This window comes from Numida meleagris, chromosome 6 (genome assembly GCF_002078875.1).
Source record: "Numida meleagris isolate 19003 breed g44 Domestic line chromosome 6, NumMel1.0, whole genome shotgun sequence".
Lineage (NCBI taxonomy): Eukaryota > Metazoa > Chordata > Aves > Galliformes > Numididae > Numida > Numida meleagris.
The window spans coordinates 13,211,866-13,232,395 of NC_034414.1; the positions used below are offsets into that span (position 1 = coordinate 13,211,866).

General features: G+C 43.6%; 3 protein-coding genes and 1 long non-coding RNA gene across 17 annotated transcripts in view; 3 read left to right on the forward strand and 1 right to left on the reverse strand.

The window, feature by feature from the left end:
• Positions 1-1,620, forward strand: part of OSBPL5 (oxysterol binding protein like 5) — a 175,904-nt gene extending 174,284 nt beyond the window's left edge. For all 8 annotated transcript variants that reach the window (XM_021403281.1, XM_021403280.1, XM_021403282.1 and 5 more), the window contains one exon: positions 284-1,620. In XM_021403281.1, coding sequence (XP_021258956.1) covers positions 284-419 — 136 coding nt within the window. In that variant the 3' untranslated portion in view covers positions 420-1,620. The remainder of the gene's footprint in view (positions 1-283) is intronic.
• Positions 1,998-13,075, reverse strand: LOC110401803. The gene is made up of 3 exons (XR_002440617.1): positions 12,987-13,075; positions 9,361-9,486; positions 1,998-2,434 (listed from the first exon to the last, which is right to left on the reverse strand). It is a non-coding gene; the product is annotated as an uncharacterized LOC110401803 (long non-coding RNA).
• LOC110401801 (tumor necrosis factor receptor superfamily member 10A-like) lies at positions 2,522-13,303 on the forward strand. Of its 3 annotated transcripts, none has more exons than XM_021403293.1 (10): positions 2,522-3,226; positions 4,501-4,594; positions 5,366-5,497; positions 5,698-5,809; positions 6,374-6,447; positions 7,134-7,238; positions 8,169-8,200; positions 10,925-11,251; positions 11,731-11,779; positions 12,579-13,303. In XM_021403293.1, exons 2-10 carry the CDS (start codon positions 4,516-4,518, stop codon positions 12,872-12,874), a joined length of 1,206 nt encoding a protein of 401 aa, XP_021258968.1. In that variant the 5' UTR covers positions 2,522-3,226; positions 4,501-4,515; the 3' UTR covers positions 12,875-13,303. The 3 variants fall into 3 exon arrangements, with proteins under 3 accessions (XP_021258968.1, XP_021258966.1, XP_021258967.1); XM_021403291.1 differs by lacking the exon at positions 2,522-3,226 and adding an exon at positions 3,288-3,436; XM_021403292.1 differs by lacking the exon at positions 2,522-3,226 and adding an exon at positions 3,464-4,017.
• Positions 13,438-20,530, forward strand: part of CARS (cysteinyl-tRNA synthetase) — a 37,349-nt gene continuing 30,256 nt past the window's right edge. For 2 of the 5 annotated variants that reach the window (XR_002440615.1, XM_021403286.1), the window contains exons 1-2: positions 16,129-16,207; positions 17,773-18,018. Coding sequence is in view for 4 of the 5 variants with exons in the window: in XM_021403286.1 (XP_021258961.1) it covers positions 16,144-16,207; positions 17,773-18,018 (310 nt within the window). In the remaining variant the exon portion in view is untranslated. Of the gene's footprint in view, positions 13,605-14,069; positions 14,131-16,128; positions 16,208-17,772; positions 18,019-20,530 lie in introns of those variants that run through there. The other 3 variants (XM_021403288.1, XM_021403287.1, XM_021403290.1) reach the window with 3 other exon arrangements.

Here is a 20,530-nt window from a genome sequence, read left to right on the forward strand (position 1 = left end):
TCCTACGTCTATGATTTGTGAGTAGTGCTGGAGAAAGAGATTTCTCGGGTTTTGTGTCCTTACACCTCCTCATGCCAGCCAGCATGCTTTACTTGATCCAGCAGCATCTGGAAGTACTTATCCTTCTATTAAGAGGGGGAGAGGAAAGTCTGTAGGACGCAGTACCATACCCATTAGGGTGACTCTTAAGTGCTGGATTCCCTGCCTGTGTGGAAGCTCTGGGGCTCTGGGTGTGCATTCATTCCTTCCAACACACAAATAAAAATACTTCTTTCTCTTCCAGAAACCTCAGCGCTCTGAACAAAAAATCCTTCCACAGAAAGGTCTCTTCTGAAAGCTTCCTGCTGGACTCTCGCTGTTGGTTTCTCCTTTGCATCTTTCTTACATGTCAACTATTCATTAATTACGTCTTCAAATAAAAGCACTACGTTTGGCAGCAATAACGACTACTGGCTGCAGGAAGGGGGAGGGCACTCACACGAGGAGTCCAGCGAGGCACCAAAGCACTTTAGAACCAACGCAGCAGAGATGGAAGAAAGTTGAAAAAACAAGGTGGAAAAGGGACCTAGGAACTTTGTTCCTGCAGATTATGTCATTTTTGCCTTTTACATGTACATCTTCAAGGACCTCTTAACCTGTATGGGCCTTAATGCTGAAGCCAAATGTAGCTTTATTTGTGCAATTTGTTTTCTATGTTTTATCATTTTCTGATGCAATTAATAATTACCCACTAGTATTGGTGCCCCCAAAATGGTGAAACACAGCGGTGTTTTAGAAAAGGCACGCCGCCCTGGTTTATAGCTCTCCAAGGAAGGGAGCGTAGCTGGGGAGCTGTATAGAACTGATGTTCACGCTGCCTGGCTGGCTGCTTTTAATTATGAGAGGGAGCATACTCGGTCCAAAAAACCCACCCTCCAGGATATTAGGTCATAATTTGTTTTGTCAGCACACACACACAGAACGGGACCTCAGGATATTTTGTTTTCCATTCCACGGTAACTGTAAATATGCACAACTTCCTAGTGCCATTCCTCATTAAGAAATGGGAAGTATTCAGTGAAAGCTCCTGATTCACTTCCAGAGCTGACCGGTGTCCAGGACCGGGCCCACGGAGCATCACGTCAGACATGTCTGTTCGTAAAACCTGGTCACTTACTATTATTGTTATTATTTGCTATATGGCTGTTTTATAATATTACACAAAAGCATTGTAGAGAGGAAACTGCCCCAGGATAGGTGAGAAGGACGGGAGCGATATGGGTGTACATGTGTTCGGTTGTAGGCACTTTTATTGTGAAAGGTCAGGAAGGAGGAACGGTTTTGCCACCGCATTGTTCAAATCTGTTAACAGTCTTCCTATTTTACACCATTTTTAAAAGATTTGCAATATTTTCTGTAGGCTGCAGACAATACTAAGCCTTTCTTTTCTGGCCTGAAGTAGTTCCAAGTGGTAAGTACTGCTATATATACAGCCTTAAAATACTTAGTGGTGGTGCCAGTCTGGGCTATCTTTCAATGTAAATGTTTCCAAATTTTTAACTACATTCCTCGTCATATCCCCCAAGTAGGGGAAACCTGTTTGTGCTTGATATGTTGAAATAAAATTACACACAACTTTCAGTGGCTGTCTGTCTGAAAAATTATTTGTGTTTTTTATCAGCAAATGACTCTTAGCTTGTGCTTTTTAGAGGAAAAACTGCAGGAATAGGGGTGCATGAATCTCAGACATACACGATAACTTAGAATAGCAGTAGCATTTTAGAATCCATCTGGTTCAAACTGTCCCAGAGCGACGTCCTCAAAATAGAAAGAAAAGTGGATGCCATGATTTTCACTGTCATACACATAAATATACAGACTTACCTTGGACTTAGAAAGCCTTACTATTAAGGAGGTGGCTTGATAGTAGCAAATAGATAGTTGTGCGGAAGGAAAACCACAACTCTCTGACATGAACAGACAGGACAAGGGGCAGCACCCAAAAAATGACATTCCAGTAAGAAACAAATAACAAATTTTAATTGGTGAAATTGATTAGCAAAAAGCCTCCAGAGAAACAAAGGATTCTTCATCTCTGAAGAATAGGAACATTTTCAACACAGATTAGATACCTTTTGGAGCGCATCATCCTAGCCACTCCTTTCTGGGGGAGTCTGATCCAGACGGTGTAAAACTCAGTGGGAGCCTGTCCCCCTGGCCTGTGCCTATGGAACAGTGCTCAGCCTCTGGCTATGCAAGGTCTTGTATGGGCCTTAGAAATGTTTGCTCCTAAAGCTGTGCAAACACACCTACTAATTTCCTGCCTAATCTTAACTTTGAATGCTTCAGCACATCTCTGGCCCATCAGCACAGCCTTCCTCGTCAGACACATCCTCCTTTGGGACCAAGCCACTGAGAGGAGCCTCTGCTCTGCTGTGGGGATATTTATATCTGTCTGGTAAAAAAAAAATAATTGGAGTTTGAGAAATAATAGTTATGGAAAAAAAAAACCAAGCACAAACCAGCCTGAATCAAAGAAAAGTGGCGCCAAACAGGAAGCCTTTACAAAGTGTTAGGTGAATGCTTCAAGTTCTTTGGATCCTTTCCATTTTGCAAAACTACACGCCCACAGGGATTTCACTGGGACTTGTTACTGCAGTCAAATAAAATAAATGTTACCATGAGAGGAGCACTTCAATGAAAGAAACTATTAACCTACATAAACTAATTACGCATCAGCAGAGAAGTTTCCAACATTTAATGCCGCGGCCACAAGGGATTGAAAAATAATCCCCAAAGGAAACACCTATGCATTCTTACGCTATTAATTTTGATCCAGTTTCAGCATCTGGAGGTGAATGCTCCTACATGCCAGTTACGCATATCTGAAGGATGGAAAGTTCTCTTGGGGAAAATCATGGCTGCTGCTATTTGTCTGGGAGTAGTACCCTGTTGTTGAAAAAGCTGAGAACCCTTTCAGCAGTTAAGAAAGCCCGGTCACGCACCCTGTTTATGTGGGTTTTGAACAATTCTTCCAACCTTTGCCTCTCCTTTGTACAATCGGCAAGCAGCCCTTTAGCAACAGGATGCGAGTTTTGGGTGGAAAGCCAGGAACCGGCCCATTTCCTAACGTGTCACCCAGCTTCCTCCTGCCCTTATTGAGCGCAAAGGAAGCTACCGGGACATACCCTACCGTGAGACCCGCTTTTCCCCGACTCAGAAGCAGGCCGTCAATGCAGTTGCACAGGTGCTGCCGATGGTCGCAGGTAGCCGAGGTCTTCGGCCACCCGGTATCCTCTCCTGCTCAGCCGCGGGGCGGGGGTTGGGGCGGGACGGGGACCTATAAAAACGCGGCGGCAGCGGCCTCGCTTCGAGTCGTGCCGCGAGCGGAGCGCAGCGCGGTGCAGCTGCGCAGGGCGCCGCGATGGGAGTGCGGACGGTGGGGCTGCTGCTGCTGGTGAGTGCCGGGGCACCGGGCGCGGGCGGGCTCGTTGCGGGGAAGGTGGGTGCCTGGCCGCTACCTGCCCCGGGTCACCCCGAGAGGGGAAAGTCTTCCCTTGTGCTAGCTTGGGTGAGCCGGCCCTACCTGCCCCATGGAGGTTTCCGCCTTTGCTTCCGATAGAAGTTCTTTAGTAACTCCCTTTCCCTTCTAATTTGTGCTTCGAGATTCGGGGTCGCGCTAACAAAGCTCTCCTGAGCCCGTAGAGGCGCGGGAGGTCCGGAGTAGCGCAAGAGCGGCTGCGGCTCTTCCTTTCCCACGAGGAGAGGAAGGGATAAAGCAGGAGTGAACTCCTTAATAGCGCTCCATTATCTAATCGTGAAAATGAGGGGGTTCGTGAAATCCGTAATTATGGGGAAGACTTTCGGTGTCCCGCGGGGGGGGAGTCGGAAGGGTGGAGCTGCGGGAGAACGGAGCGCTGCCGGTTTCAAGTCGGCCGCTCGCGGGGCAGGCTACCTTCGCTCCCCGTGCGGTGCCGCGCGGCCGCAGGGGCTGCTTTCGGAGAACGGAAGCTTCTTCCTAATGTTCCTGCGGTTACGGTAACTTTCCGTAATGTCTTACTAACTTGCCTTCCGCTGAAGACCGCGGAGCCGGTGAGAAATGCCACCTGAGAACTCGCTGGGCGTTCCCTCCGGTTGCCTCGCGGAAGCCCCAGAACTTTGAGTTAAAATAAATCAGTAAATGGGGCGAGGGAGAGTGAAATGAATCCCTTGCACGAGGCACAAACTCAGCCTCCGAAGTACGCATCCGGTGAATTAGCGAAGAAAAGTTAGAATGGAGGTGGGGGGGGAGGGGCCGGAGCAGCTTTCCCACAGCACTTCAGCTGCGGCTCTAAGCGTGTTGCTGCCTTAACTCATTCTTTGTGACTGTAATTACCGCTGCGAGCAGCGCACTTAACAGAAATTAGTCCGGGTTTCCTTTGTGGCTTCCCGTGAGCGTGTTTGCCAGCCCTTCGGGACCGTCTCCCCGAGATCGCTATCCAGAGTGAATCACCTGAGAACACCTGTCGGTCTCTGCTGTAGGTTACGCTGCTGACGATGCCTGGAAGAGGCGCAGAGGTCTGCAGAGAGGGAGAGTACTTGTATGAACGTAGCTGCTGCGTGCTGTGCCCGGCAGGTGAGGCTCCGGGAAAGTAGCGGCCGTTTCCCGCGACGTGAGGCGGCTGTGTCGCTGCTCCCCGTTCCGTCGGGAGGCGCGCAGGCCCGGCTGGGGCCGCGGTGGCTCTTTGGTGCTGCCGGGGCTGGCCTCCATTTTGCCGCGGCAGCTTGCGCAATAGGGGCTGAGCGAGGCGCCTTGGCAGCGGTTCAGAAAAATCTCTGCCCGCTCCGAGGATGAAGTGTTCAAAGTCGGGTCGCTTCTTTGTTTGTTCCTAACAGTGGTCGGTGAGCACAAACAGTTGGCGCGGGGGAATTCTGATAGTTCTGCGTGGAGAACTTTGCTTTGCCTTTGTTCTCCGTGCTCCTCTCCGTGTGTGGTTAACGCAGCCTTGTGCCGAGAAGTACCCCACCTTTGGATAGCGTCACAGAGCTAGCGGATGAATTTAAAGAATTTGGATGGAAAGGAGATTCCTGGATTGTTTGTTTTTGTTGCACGGGCAAATCTCCCTGTGCCTGCCTTGCCCCTTCCAGCAAGATGGCACTTGCCAAGTGAGCAATGCCTTGCTGCTGTAACGAATCATGCTTCTTCCTGGCACATCCCGGCCTGGCTGGCTGTTGCCTTTCCACTGTTCCTTGTGTGAGCGGCAGGCTCTGAACGTGACCTTCCTGACTCTGGGTTCCTGTGTTGGGCTGTTTGCTTGCAGGGAAGGGTTGAACTTTGGCTAAAAATGGGTTTGTGTCGTAACGTTCTGAGAGTGCTGCTGTGGCCACCAGTTCTGTTCTTCCGCAGGTACTTACGTTGTTCAGCACTGCAAGACTCCGCATTCAATGGGAATATGTGACTCTTGCACCGAAGGGAAAGGTTACACTGCCCATGCGAATGGCTTGGAAGAATGCTTGCTATGCAGACAGTGCAAAGACGGTACCAAGACAAATTTCAATTAAATCTTCAACTTTCTGCCCCTTACTCTTTGCGGAAAGCCCGATCCTCTGGATTTTTTTTTGAACATCTAGTTGTTGAGAATATTGAAGTTGGAAAAATAAATCACATTTATGGCCAGTGTGCAACTTAGGCACGGTTGTACAGGGCCATGACTTTGTTTTCTAACTTCTATTTTTCAGACCAAATAACTCTGAGAACCTGTACTGTGACAAGTGACACTGAATGCCAGTGCAAACAGGGATACTTCTGCCCTGCTGAAGGCTGTGAAATATGTCAGAGATGCAGTCAAACGTAAGTTCAATAATGCACATAAGCAACCATGTTCTTTCTGGTAGACTTAACAGCTGTGGCCCGACCTGTGTCATGCCTTCCATGTGCTATTAGCCTGTCAATAATTCCCTTGAAGCCTAACGGTGCTGTTCATGCACCTAAGTGCTAGGTGTCAAAATATGAGATTGAAAACTAGAATATGCAGATTTTGGTCCTGTTTGGCTTGTTGTGTATGGCTGTATGCTTACGCTTCTTGTGTTCCCATATTGATAACTGAATAAGTTTTGCAGCAGCCACCCTAAAACTCTGGGAAGTAGAACCTCCTTTTGAAGGAAGCTAACTGTGCATGATTAATGCATCTACCTCTTTTTCTCTCATCTAAGATGCTAACATACATAAGCTTTACCTGTTTTGCTTCTACTTAATCAGCAAAGGATCTTTTTAAAATTAAAGGATGGATATGTACTGTCATCTGTTTGAGTTCTGTTAACTTTTGTAAGCTCTGCCAGAAAATGAACAGGCCTGGACAGAGCTGTACATTACTCTGTAAATGTTCATAAACCTCTGTATTGCTACTGACTTTAGGTGCCCAGAAGGGAAAGAAATTGTGCAGACTTGCAATGCTACAATGGACCTAGGATGTGGCTTACCTGATCAAGGTCTGGTACTGCAAATACTACTTGGCTTGTCTATTGGGTGTATGAATTCTGAATAATAACACAGAAGTAGTCTTAAATAAAATAGCTTGAACTACTGTAGCATACTTAAGACTTCTTGTGTTTTAGCCTGGGAGTTATCTGATAGAGACAGGTTCTCAAATGAGTTGGAGAGACAAATACCTTTAAACTTCACTGCAAGGAAAGGAGCACATTGGTGAAAAGCTACAGATATTGCCGGGGTTCTTGGAGTTTCAGCGGTGACGTTGAAAATGATGGCTGATACAAACACTTCTAATATTTAGCATGTCTGAGAAGCTGTGCATAGTGTAACTCTTTTTCCAGGGGGAAAGCATGGGCCCTATTGAGAGTATAGCACCTAAATGCTGTCTTTTGTATGCTATTTTTTCTCTCATTTCTTGTATATTGTTTCTTCTGAAAGCCTAGGGGGTTTTGTATTGTGACACTGTCCAGAATCCCTCACTGCTACTTGGGATAATGATGTGCAGTGGAAACCATACTTGAATTCGGGTCAGCTGAAATTCCCAGCACCTCTTGCACAGCAGGGTAGCTGGGTCTACTAATGTGAAGTTTAAGTTGTTCTGTAGGGCAGCAAGGGAGGCTCACACTTAAGACAACCTCATCTGGGGGCTGCTTCAAACTCTAATTTTATTCATTCTCTATTGCAGGAAATGGATATCTTACTTGGGTGACTGCAATAATTTTGTTTGCTGTTGTTGTTGTTGCTGGTTTGCTTGTGTTCTATACAATAAGGAAGTGTAAGAGCAATAAAGGTAACTCAGCTTTATTACTATCCATAAACTGCAGAAATAAGTAGAGTGTGCACCAAGGCTATCCTCGTTCTTGACATTACCATATAGGGCCTGTTTCATAGGTAAGCTCAAGCTTGTTTGGCCTGATTAAAATGAAGATCAGTTTTATCCAGTAAATAAAACTTAAGCATTCATTCAGTTCAAGCTTTAGCTTCAAAGGTTAGCATAGGGTGTGTAAAGGGAGCTCCTCACCTACTTGCGTAGTATTAATGGAGGTATAAGAAAAATCGGTGTGGTGAGCTCTGAGGTAGGGTGCAAGGAGTAGCAACTAATTAGATCAGTGATTACTTTCATTCATTGGATTTGGCTGTGGAGGTTTCCCCTACATGTCACTGCCCCTGCATCATTTCAGCAACTTAGTACAAAAGTTGATAGGTCCTGCGTGAATTAATCTTTTCTAGTAGAAATGTATTCTCCTGAGAAATATTTTTCTTTCCTTGCATATTGAAGTTCTTTTCCTAAATAGCTTAGATGTGAATAATGTTCAAAAAGATTTAAAAGTTAAACTTCATGCGAACATGGCTTACTGTATTTATTGCAGCAGAAACAACCTCTGCCTTTTCTTTTGCTATTGCAGTAGCCGATGAAAATTCTTAAGAGGCATAGCCTTGGGGGTGGGAGGAGTTTCTTCTGAAGGAGGGACTTTAAAATCCAAACTGCATCTTGAAGCCTGTCTTATGCAGCAGGACTGCTTGTCACGGCTTCCACTGTTAGTGGAAGCCAAGGGTAGTACTCCATGTGAAGTCTGTCAATTCAAAGAAACTAAATGACTGGTATTTGAGCTTTGGCTTGTGTGAAGAGTGTCATTATATATAAATACTGCATGAATTCAGCTATATTTAATTTACAGCAATTCCTGAGAGTTTCTTACATGTTAATTTTATTTTCCAGCTACTTTACCTGACAAAGAAGAGAGAGGCCTGGTAAGTATATAAAGGATGAAGTACTATCAAAGCTTTGCATGACTAACTACACTTGTTATGTAGCTCCCGATTTTTGTCTCACTGTATACCTCTGGTGGGATGTGTTCCTGAGGTGCAACTACTTGATTCATACTTCATGTATTCACTTCGACTGAAGCTGGCCTTTTTGGTACTTGCCTTGCAAATATTACAGAGCCAGTGTCCAGGATGTTGTGAAACTTGGGGGGAAAGGGTGTTGAAATAGGCTAAGAACAAGTATTTACTTCAAACTGTTGCTAAGTGATGCCTGGATTCAATTAGTTGTTACTTCATGCTTATATTCCCCAGGAATGACAGCTATCTCTTTCCTGCACAGATGTACTCAAAAATGCAAGGAAAGCTAGAATGTTAATCATAAGATTACTCCTTTTAGTCGGCAGACAAAGTAACTGAGTCTCCTGCAAGCTACAGAACAGGACATGTAGTCTACTGCCTTGTTCCAAGGCTGTCCCATAAATCAAGGAGTTCAGGGCTCAGAGCATGCCAGTTCAGGATGACATCCCTGAAAATGGTTTACCACACTAAGGCTTGTTGCTGACACATGTTTTGCTGATAAAGCTGTTTTCACCTTGGCCTCCTGTAGTCAAGGACTGTTTAAGAACCTTACTCCTATACAGTCAAAAAACAATGCTATTTAATAATACGCTTTTGGTCAGCCCTGAAGTAGTCAGGCAGTTAGACTTGATGATCTCTGTAGGCCTCTTCTGACTGAACTACTTGATTCCTAGTCTTGTATTTAGTGACTTAAAGCTAGACCAGTTAATGCTCTAGTATTTAGCGTCCCAATTTCAAAACTCCTTTATATCTTGCTGTGCAGTTCGGAGCATAACTTTTATTTAGGAGTTTGTTCTTCTCACTAGAGTAGTTAATGAGGCATAACACCCTGAAATATTTGTCTTCAGAATTTAAGGAAAGGATCCACATTCCTCTCACAGCATGTGTAGAAGAAATAAGTAGGTGTTATCTTTCTTGTCTCCTACCCAACACAAGTACTACTCACCTTGTGAATGAGCTTTTGTTTAATTTACAAGTTAAACATTTCAAGTAATTAAATGCATTTTAAATGTCACAAATACTTGAAGACTGAAGGGACAGAACTGAAAGATCCATCAAAACATTACCTCAAACTCTTCTCTTTTTTTAAGGTCCATAAGTGGCTCAAAAACATGAATCATCTGTTAGGTTTTGTTGGGCTGTCTCTTCCTGCGCCCCGGCCAGGTTCGCAGCGCTTCATGTATTTGTAGAAGCTGATGAAGGAACATGGCAAAATACCTGGTCAAACTGGTGTAGTACAGGAACAGGCAGAAATAACATCTCTTTTTTTTTTGAATAAAACTGTAGCTGACTGTATCACAAATTGTGTATGGTGACGCTTACCTATAAAATAACTGTAACAAGCATGAGTTGCGATACCCATGTACTTAACAAATTTGTGCTACTGTAATGGAAATAATGGGAGAGTTGCATGGTCCTCAGACCAGCCACTTTAGCACCAGCACACTGTCCTTCCGAAGTGTAAGCGAACTTATAGTACTGTAAAACATACACTTTGTAAATATATTGCTGTTACCTTATTTCCAAAACTGATCAGCAGCTGTAAGTCAACCATGCTGTAAGCCTTCAGTCTTTAGGTGCCCTATTTAGGAACTATTCTATATAAATAAGAACAGCTTGTTTTATTCCATTTGCACCCTCAAAATGTGTTCAGTGAAGATAAAACCAGACTACGCGTGTGCTGAGGGGGTGGGTGCTGTCACATCCCTGCCTCTGCAAGCTGCTGTTATGTGGCCACTGACCTTGTGCAAACAAAGTGTCCAGTTGCTTATGGGGAAACTGTACCTTAAAATGAAGTCTTACTGGAGAAACAATTAATACTTGTCCTTACTTTTGACTTCAAATAAATAAATTAATGCTGCGTGAAAATTTTTGCTTTCAACACAAGCTGATAAGCTCTATACATGCTGGTCTGTTTCATACTTCTACTACTCTTTGTGGCTCTCTGTTGCCCTGAGGTGAACTACACAGTCATAGGCTTATTTAATGCATCAATAATGCTGGAAGCGATACTTCCCCTTGGTTTATTTCCTTAGCTAAAGATACACAGTGTGCTCTGGTACCTATTTTGAACTGAGTCTAATGTATGAATGTGAGGAAAAACAAATTTTAAAAAAGTGTAACAAGTGTATGCTAGTGCACTCACGTAGAGCTGATAATGGTCTATCAGCTCAGCAGAGCTCTGAAAATACCAACCTTTGTGCAATGATAGGTTTAAAGTCTGTTAGCAGGCTGGTAGGCCAGCTCAGCTCAGGTGCACTGTGGCAACTTAATTCCTTCCTGTTCAGGAGGGGTATGCCTCTTCTATACCCAGAGAGGAGCAAGCAGTAACGGATGCTAGTGAAAATACAAGGAAAAGTTTCCTGCATTTGTTGTGGATAGAGATTGTGAGATTTACCATGCAGTCTGGAGGAAGCAGAACAGCCAGCAAGGTGGAGAGTTTAAGCTCTGAGACTGCTTGAAATATGTTTATAAAGGCTGTGATTTTTGCATGTTTTAAAGCTTTGTTTAATCAGCACCTCTCCTGCCTTTTTCCTTTGATACTGGTGATTTCAAGTGTTCTGTTTTCTTCCTCTAAACGGTCCACAAAGAATCTATGAAACTTTTAAAGTAAGCTCTTTTTCTTTACAGGCATACGAAGATAGTACGCTTTTATCAGAAGTGAAGATAACTGAAAATAATGCATCCCATCCAGATAGTGAGAACTCTGGTGAGAGCCCAGAGGGCCAAGTGTGCACTGGTGCTAATTTGGAAGTGAAAAGCACATCTCCAGAGGAAAACAGTGCTGTGTCTTATGAGAGAGGCATCATCCCACAGCAGAACTTGTGGTGCCAAGCACAGGAATGCTGGAAGAGGATCAAAGACTGTTCATCATCTACAAAAAATAGGCGTAATCCTACTTTTCAATCAAATGCCCAACGTAAAGTAAGGGGTGTTAGGATGCCAGCATATCGTATGGTAAGTGGGGGAAAAAATAATCTCATAATATTTTCTCTGATATATGTATAATTTGAATTGAGCTCTTAACTCTTCCGTGAGTAATAGATGCTATTTTCAAGCAGTATTAGAAGGAAGAGGAGCCTTTGCTTTAAAGATACAATAGAAAGTATGGGAAGCGATATTTTGGGAAAGCAAACTGCAGTTCATCCTTTAATCTGCTGTACCTCTCACTTTCTTGTTCAGTGTTGATACAAGAGCCACTCTTTTGCAATAACAGCAAATATGTTGCCTTGTTGCTTCACTTATTAGATAGTAAGTAGCACAGCTGCTTTCAGCATGCTGTTTTCTTAAATTTTTCTCAGCAGTGCTGTGAAGCTTTCCCCACTCCTTTATTGGCGCATATGCACTGAAAGTAATCTGTTGAGTAGCTGAGGAGTAATTGTAAGTGAATTAAGTGTTTTGACGTGCTAGAGTAATGGTCCAACTTTTTATCACAGGTACAAGAGCAAAAGTATCAAATAATTGTTAAAGATCTCACTCAAAAAGGTAAGTATTCTACAAATGGTCAGTAGTTTGAATTTGTTTTTTCTTGTTGACTTTAGTATACACTGAAGGAATAGTTTAAGGAGACTAATGAATATCACTTAAAGCTATAAGCCTTTCATTTGAATGTAAGATATGCTGAAACAGGATTATTACTGCATTTAAGTAAAGTCATAATCACTGTGGCAGATTTCTTTGAAGCATGAATCTTTTGGGATTGTAATACAGTCATACTTTTAAGAATAAACACCATAAAGAAATTGTTGGTATGTTTTAAATAACTCTGTGGCAGCAGTGGGACTGCCTTAACAACCGAGGTGATGTCATAATAGGAGTTCTGCCAAATGTCTACTACATGTGAGGCTGCATCAAAGCCCTACACCAGCAAGCTCATGTGCTGGGTGTCAAAGTGATGGACTTTGCTACCACTAATCTTAGCGTGGCATGCCTATACTGATAGCATAGCGAGGTGGTTAAAGCCTACAGTTGAGTAGCTGTGTTATGAGTAAGCAAAAACATGCAGGTCAGTGAAAACGTTCCATAAAACCTCCATTACTGAATACTATTTTGTCTTGAGACTACTTCTTAGGTATGCAAACTGGTACCTTTAGTTTCTTAAGATAAGTAGGAAGCCTGTTTGTCTTACTGCTTCTTAAGTGACAAACCTTATCTTGCTGCTATTGTTTAGTCTGTGCATGCATTTGCTAAAAAGTAATTGAGAAATGTGTATATTAGTTGTGGGGGAAAAAAACCACCATATTTTAGAACCTGAACTAATATGCTTTTTTTCTTTTCTCCTCAGAACAGAGAGATTGCTTTCTTGCTTTTATAAAGGAAGTACCAGTGACAAAATGGAGAAAGTTTATGAGAACTCACCTGGAGGAAAATGTTATTGATAAAATTAAGTATAACTGGCCTAGTAACATAGATGAGCAATCTTATCAGATGCTTCTCATCTGGAAAAACACACTGGGGGAGAAACAATGTATTATTAAGTTACTGGATGAGCTATGGGATATAGATACCAGAGCTTACAGTAGTATAGTCAGCACTTTAACGAGTAATAACATTATAAGTAAAATAGAAGCTACAGATTAACATTTCCAATGAACTTCAGAAATGTTCCTGTATGTATATAGGAAGTTTGTATAAATAATATTGTCATAACCTGCTGGTACCAATGGCAGTATGGATGTGATGCCCTCCTTACCTGCACACAGGGGCTGGAAGTGGTTTACGACAGCCTGTGCTGAATTGTGACAAGACTCCAGCAGCAATATTCACTCTTTTTTTGAGTTGTACAATGTGAAACTCAGGTACCAAGGCTTCAGTTTGCCTTTCCTTTGTGAAGCTGTGAGGGAAGATGCTGCCTTTCCTGTGCTCTGCAGGGCCGAGTGCCTGCTGCAGTTTTTGACTGAACTGCCTTATTTTTGTTTACGAGATAATCGCATTTCATTTGTGGTGGGAGCACGTGGCATGCGAAGCGTTCCGTTCAAAGAGCGGTAATAAAAACTCAGTGAAGACAAAGGCTGGAGTTGGTTCTTGGCTGAGGGGAGGGGTTGGGCGCGAAGAGAACGCCAAGCACAAAATGGCGGCCGTCGCGGCAAGCCCCGCCGGGCGACGCCCGCCCAACGGCCCCTCGCGGGGCGGAAAGGCGCTGTGGGCGGGAACAAGCGGCGCGGGCCGGTTGCCATAGCGACCATAGGTCGGAAGTAGCGTAGCGCGGGCTGGGCGGGGCGAGGCGGGAGCCGCTTCCGGGCACGCTGTTGCATCAGCTCGGCAGCGAGAGGTGGAGGCGGCAGGATGGCAGCGGCCCCAGCCGAGCAGGGTAGGTGTGCGGCGGGAGTCGCGGCTCACTCCAGGGGGCCCGGCGAGGTGAGGGGAGGCGTTCTCCGGGACTGTCATGGTGCCGTGAAGGCGCTGCGGGCGTTCGCCGGGATGATGTCATGGCCCCGGTCGCTGTCAGGGCGTCAGGTGGGCGCCGTGACGTCACGCGGAGGGGCGGGGGGGCCTCCGAGCGGCGCTCCTGTCAGGCGGCGCGCGCGGTGCTGGGGGGGGCGCGAAATGGCGGCCGGCGGGGGGCGTCGGGGCGCGAAATGGCGGCGAGGACGTCGCCTCCATCTCCCCCCTCAGCGGTGGGGACGGCGGCGGCGACCCCCCAACGCACCGCTGCTGTCCCCACCGCGACGTGTTTCTGACGTGCAACTTTTGATTTTTCCCGAGGGACTTTTCTTATTTTTTCATTGTCTTCTTTATTTGCGCCTGTCCTCTTCCTTATGGAAGGAGGGACGGGGCTCTTCTGTAGCTAATGGAAACTCGGAATACCAGTCGTACAAGTGTGAAATACCATGATGGTACGTCAGGGGCTGGAAATTTGTGTCATTCCAGATGAGGTTCTAAGATTTTGTCCCTTTTTCTTGATTGCTGGGAATTATTTCCCTCTTTTCTTACCACTCTTGTGTAAGGGAGTCCAGAAATGCCCATTTCCAAGTCCTGTCTCTTTGTCAACCTTTTAGTCAATGAGGGAGAAACAGAAAAGCTCAGTTCTGGGTGCTCTAAGCAACGTTTTAGCTCCGTTCCTTTGTGGCCCAGCAGCCCTTGTGTTGTACTTGGACTGTGATCTGCTTTCAGTTTGGGAAAACGGAAAGTGGAACTCGTGGGGCTGAAGTGAATGGGGCTGGGCAACTCCTGTGGTGGGATATGCCCATCCTAAAACCCCATGACTGCTGTCAGCCCCCTGATCCCCACGTGTGAGTTGTGGGAAGCCCTATCTCCGCCTCTCATGTTTGGAGCCACAGCAATACTGACAGGTTACCGGTATCTTTTATGAGTTGTTTTATTTTGTGAAAGCCCAGTCGGAAGAGAAATGACACTTGAAAATACTCAGAAAAGCCTAAGGTTTCCTCTCAGAGAATGCATCCACAGAAACCCCAGGGCGTTCTGGTTGGCTTAGAGGTGTGACCCACAAGGTCAGCAGGTTCAGGGATGCCCAGGAAACCTAATTCTTCCCTGAAGCAAAATAGCTCCTGTTTCTGTTTAAGTGACCTTACTGCCTGCTTTATGGCTTTTCTGTGTTCACTTTCCTGTCGGCACCTACAAGGAGCAGAGGTTTTTGGAAGCTTTCATTACATTTTTCAAGGAACAGGGGTTTTTGGAACATTGTGCTTTCATTACCATTTTCAAATGAATGAAAGTGAAAATTTCCATCAAATTTGATATTGTGTGGGTCTTGCATCATGATTAGACTCTGAAAGCTACTTGCTGCTACATTTTATTTGTACATAAATCTTATTCCTTTGAGTCTGTGTGCTGCTGCAGTCTTCCAGCCTGTTCCCCAGTATCCCCCAGTTGTCACCAAAGTGTTGTGTGTATGGAAAGACGAATGTGTGACAATTACATCGCCGAAAGAGACCTCACACCAGCAATTACTGTGTGAGGGCTGTATTAGTGTCTACAGTGGAATTTTTTTGAAACAACTTTTAATGATGGGAGAGTGTAGCATTAGCAATATTCATTCTTAGGATTTTTGAAGGTTATTTTGCTTCCTCTCCAACACTCGTGCTCAATGCTTGTTTTCTGAATGGAGCTGCTCTCTGGTGATGTGATTTAGTGTCTGCAGATCATTCCACTCACATGAGTTAACATTCAGCATTCTTATGCAGCAGCTCTGTAGTACTCCTGCTTTTCTGCTGTCAAGAATACACTTCCCAATACTGCTGAGAAGCAGCAACTGCAGTTTCTGTTTTAGAAGAAAAGAGAAAATTACAGTTCAAGAGAAGAATTAATTTATTAGCCTTGTTTCCTAAAGAGCAGTGTTAGGAAACTTGGTGCTGTATGCGTCCATTGGCCTTTCTCTCTCAGTAGCTGTTGAATCCATTGATAGGTGTTAATTAAATTCTGCTGTGGGCTGCCTCTTTGCAGATAACTGGCAGACCAAGCAAAAATGGGTCAGAGGTGTAGGAAGGAGAGCCTGAAGTTACTGAGGTGTGTGAGGAGAGAACATGAAGCACTTGAGAGAAACCAGGAAGTATTTCAGTGGGAGTGTGCAATGAATTAAGGGTATTGTGAGATGCTGACAGGGAAGAATTGAGAGCGCGGGTGTAAATACCAGGAAAACAAACTTCTGCAGAGTTACTACTCCTGTTTGTATTGTGATAACAATGGAATTGGAACAGACTTTTATAGAAAGATAGTCTTGACTGATTTATTTTCCTTAAAAACAAATGGCACTACTACTCTGTGATATGCTGCCTTCCAGGTATGGTGTTATTGTAGTCATTCTTTGTAGAAGCTGTATTTGAGTCAGTGATCCATCTCAACATAAAGACATCCTCCTATTAGGTTTCCTGGGCTAACTGGTTTCTCTGATGTATTACGCTTCTGAGTTGGCTGCTCTTACGCCGAGACATAATGTCAAACTTATAATTTCAGGTATGAATGTGTACACTGAGATTGTTTGAATGAATTTTGTCTGCCCTGCTTATCAGGACTGAACTGGTACCAGCAGTGTTTGCTGCCTCTTCTCACTAAAAGTAGCCCGTACGGGTTCTGTCATCTTTGTTTGATTTGTGTGTAAGTTTGTACAACTTCCCTTTTAGATTGGTTTATAGATGTGGTTGGAAAGCAGTTATATTGTTTCAGATACACTGTGTTGATTCTTATTAGCAGCCTGGTGTATGATTAATGGCCATAATGACCCTAATAATACTTTGCGAGTGGAGTGTTGCTTTCCTCGCAACAAATCTTTAAAGATCTTTTCTTTGAGATACAGTTTCATTTCTACACAGGTTATCCCTGCAGTTTGTTTATTTTTTTTTTCCTTCATATGATTCATGGATACAAAATTCATTTGTCTTAGGTTTCCATAGTTCTTGAAGGCAACTGTTTCAACCTACTTAATGTGTATAAACATGTAAAGTTCTGTGTATATAAATATCAGTAAATATTTGGGAACCTGAAAAGTTTGTAGTAAAAGTAACTATGTGAGCCAAAGCTGAATCCCTTCAGCTGGGAAAGACTAGGTGTAAGGTCTCGCTGTGAACCATTATTGGCTTGTTATTCCTTATTTAGAATTAACAATTACATGGATAGCCCTTGAGAAGGACTGAGAACATACATGATTCTGACTCGGCATATGAATTTTTAATATTGTTGGTGACCTTTAGTTTTGTTTTATTTTTTCTACCTCTGATTTTTGTAATTTTCTCTGATGGGATCAGAGTTGCTCTTTTCCTTGAGAGCAGCTGTTTAATTTCTACTAGAATACTTTAATAATGGATTTTCCTACAAGAAATGAGTTGCTCATAAGGTTCTAACTGATGACATATGTGTGCGTTTGGAAAAACTTTTTAGTTCTGTAGTTCCTTCCACCCTCCCCTACTTCCCGTAGGCACCTTTCATCTTTCTTTTCCCAAGAGCGTTGGCCTGTGGGCACCTCCAGTGCTTTGGGAGCTACTTGTTGTTCTACCAGTGCAGAAAGCAACACTTGTGACAGCGGTCCTCGTGGGATTTGGGAATAGGGACAGGTGTTCTCATGCTGCCTCCCTCACACGTTATTGTCCTTGGCTACGTCTTAAATTACTTTCTTGGCTAACTACCCCAGCAGGATGGCGGCTTGATGTTTACACGGTGCTTTGAACATGAACAGAGTTTCAAATGTTGAATCACCGTAGGAAAATATCAGTGTTAGGCTTCATATCCACTGGCTTGCACAGGGCATGCCATTACTGTGAGCATCCATTTGGCTGCTTCCTCCGTAGGAGCACGTTCCTGTGTTTGCGAAGATGAGGCGTCACATACCACGGTGTGAATATAAACCTGTTAATAGGAAATGCATAGTTATTCATTATCTTGCATTAAATACATTTCTCTCAAATTTCTTGTCAGTTGCCAGAGCTAATTTGGAGGGGGTGTTGTGTAGTATAAGGATATTTTTTTGGTCATGGGATCTCCTGCTTTTAATGCTGACTAAATGTCCTGTGCCTCTGTCTTTACAGCTTCCAGCTACAGTTTTATTCTGAGCATTAGTGAAGAGGAAGCCAGGGTGAAGGCTTTGAACGAGTACCTGAGCACTCGTAGTTATATCCAGGGGTTCACATTTTCACATGCAGATGTGGAGGTGTTCAGAAAGTTTTCGGGGCCACCTGTGGACCAGTATTTCCATGTTGTCCGGTGGTACAGACACATAGAAGCAATCTATGATGGCAGCAGTGAAAAAAATGACCCTTGTAAACTTCAAACAAGTGAGTAATATGAACTTGGTGGGCAGGTTGTAGACTAGCTGCCATTGTAATGATTTTTCCTGCTGAGAACTAAAAGTTTCCTTTCTTACTCTCTTGCACACTTTTCTGTATCCATTATATTCAAGCTCATGAAATTCTTCTTGCATACTGTCGCTGTGTAATTGATGAACCTTGAGCTATTTGAGTGTTGCAGCTGTTGCCACAACTCTTTGATTTTAAAAGTCCTCAATGTACAGAATTTGATTATTTGTATTTTCTTTAACAAGCTTGCCAACGAATAGTAAATGGTTATGTGGGTTTTGGCTGGTTTCCTACAATAGCAGGATTTGCTCAGTCTGTGATTTTTTCCCTATAAGGGTAACTAAATAGTTCTTGTAATAAAGTAAACTGCATACTGCTTCTCAAGATTGTTATTAACACTGAATTTTGAAAGGAATGCTTGGGATTCTTTTTTAATCCTGGTCATTTAGGGGTTGCTGATGATTCGAGGAAGTACTACTAGGTTAATCCAGGTCATGGAGTGACCGTGGGTGCTGGCATTTTTGGGAGCTGCATCATTCTCCTTAGATGATTTCCAGTGAGCTACTCTAATGTAATTGCTTCGTAGTGAGAGGCTTGCTCTGGGAGTCATGAAATAATTAATAATAATAACACAGAGCTGTTTTATAGTGCTTGCAAGATCTGTAAATGAATGCATAAGGTGTTTGTCATTTTGACCGACGGTTGTTGACTAACATGACTCCAATGCCATCTTCTCACAACCTGTCATCATACTGCTCTCAGTTCCTAGCAGAGCAGCAGTTAAAGTCAGGCTGCTGCGAGTGGGTTTTATATCCTTGCGTGTGCCTGCATGCATTTGTGCTGGTTATCAATTTCTTTTCAGCAGTGAAGGGATCTCAGCTGTACCATTGGTACAGATCTAATGCCACTAACTGGTAGCAGATTTAATGCCACTAACTGCTGTTTGCCTGCAGGATTTCATGGATCAAGGTGGGGCAAGATGTGGAAATCTTCCGGTATTCTTGTCCATGAAATCTTTGATGTTAAGCCTCTTTTTCTCAATGATTGTGTCTTGTTAGCTTTATGATCTGTGCATATATATTGGAAGTCCTGAACTGATGTTCTGTGGTGTTCAGTCTGAAATATCCCGTAGATCTGCCATGCTTCTTAGGCCTTGGATGTGTTGTCAGTGGGTTTTTGGGTACATCAGAGAGCCCCAGAGATGGCTGGCAGCAAATGAACTTCGATTCAGCAGGGGGAAAGTTACTGTTGGCAGGGATGTGTTTGAACAGACTGAGAAGCATGCCTGTTGCTTTGCCCTTGGTGTCCATGTAGTGGATATAATGTGACACCTAGCTCACAAACTGAGAACTTTGGGGTGCAGTATCTGTTTGTTTGTTTGTTTGTTTCCTCGTGTTTAGCGTGGTTGTAAGTAAAAAAGAAAAAAAAAGCTTTCCTGCTTTATCTTTTGTTAGACTAACCCACATAGGCTTCCTCCCCTGGGAGAAACTTTAGCCGCAATTAAACATACCAGTGTAATCTTCTAGATCAAAGAGTAAACAAAGCCATACCTTGCTGCATGCTCTGTGTTATGGATAGACGGCTATTGCATTGAAGTCAGCAACATACAATAGAACACATGGAATAAACACATTTCTGTGGATCCATAAGATGGAGATCAAATGGACTCCTTTAATGAGACAATTAGAGTAGCACGGTTATTTATTTTCTTATTTAGGCAGTTATTCAAAATGAGGAAGATGAGGAAGAGATTACCTTCTTTTTTATACCGTGGGTGTTTAGTCAAAGTATTTGTATGAAGATAGTAGAGAACCAGATTTCATGAAGAGCAACTTGCGGTAGGATCGGAAAGGCAACTTTGTTGTCAAAACAAATAGTTTATATAAGATTTTAATTGCAGTTAAAATGCATATCACGAGGATTCCTAAGGATGGTACCGTATACATTAACCTGGCAACTTTGTTGTATTTTTGAGTTTTCTGTTTTGCTTCCATTCCAGGTTAACACAGTAATTAGCATGACATCGTTACAGCTATAAGCAGCCCTGTGTGTAGCAAACTACAGCTCTTTGACAGATGACGTGCTCATACTTTTCTTTAAAAAACGAGTTTCACAATGTTAAAAATTGAAAAGAAAGTCAATGCAAGGATAACCCTATTCTGTCCCACCCTTAACATGCAGCAGCTGAAAGCTGCAGTGCACAGGGATGTGCCACCCTTCCGAAAATGACAAGGTGTGATGCCCCCCCCAGATAGGGAGTACAGAACGTTCTGTTATTGTGTGGGTCTTTGGTGTTTTGAAGAGTGGTGCTTGGGCTTACTGTCCCACCATTTAAAATGAGTGCTCGATATTCGTTGTGCTGAAAAAAATATATATATATTTTTGTTCTGTGAATCCTCATTTGTTGAACCTGGATTTCTTCCGGACACAGTTATCTTAGTGATGTTCATACAGAAAAATACCGAAGGAAAAAATAAGAAACTTGGGAAAG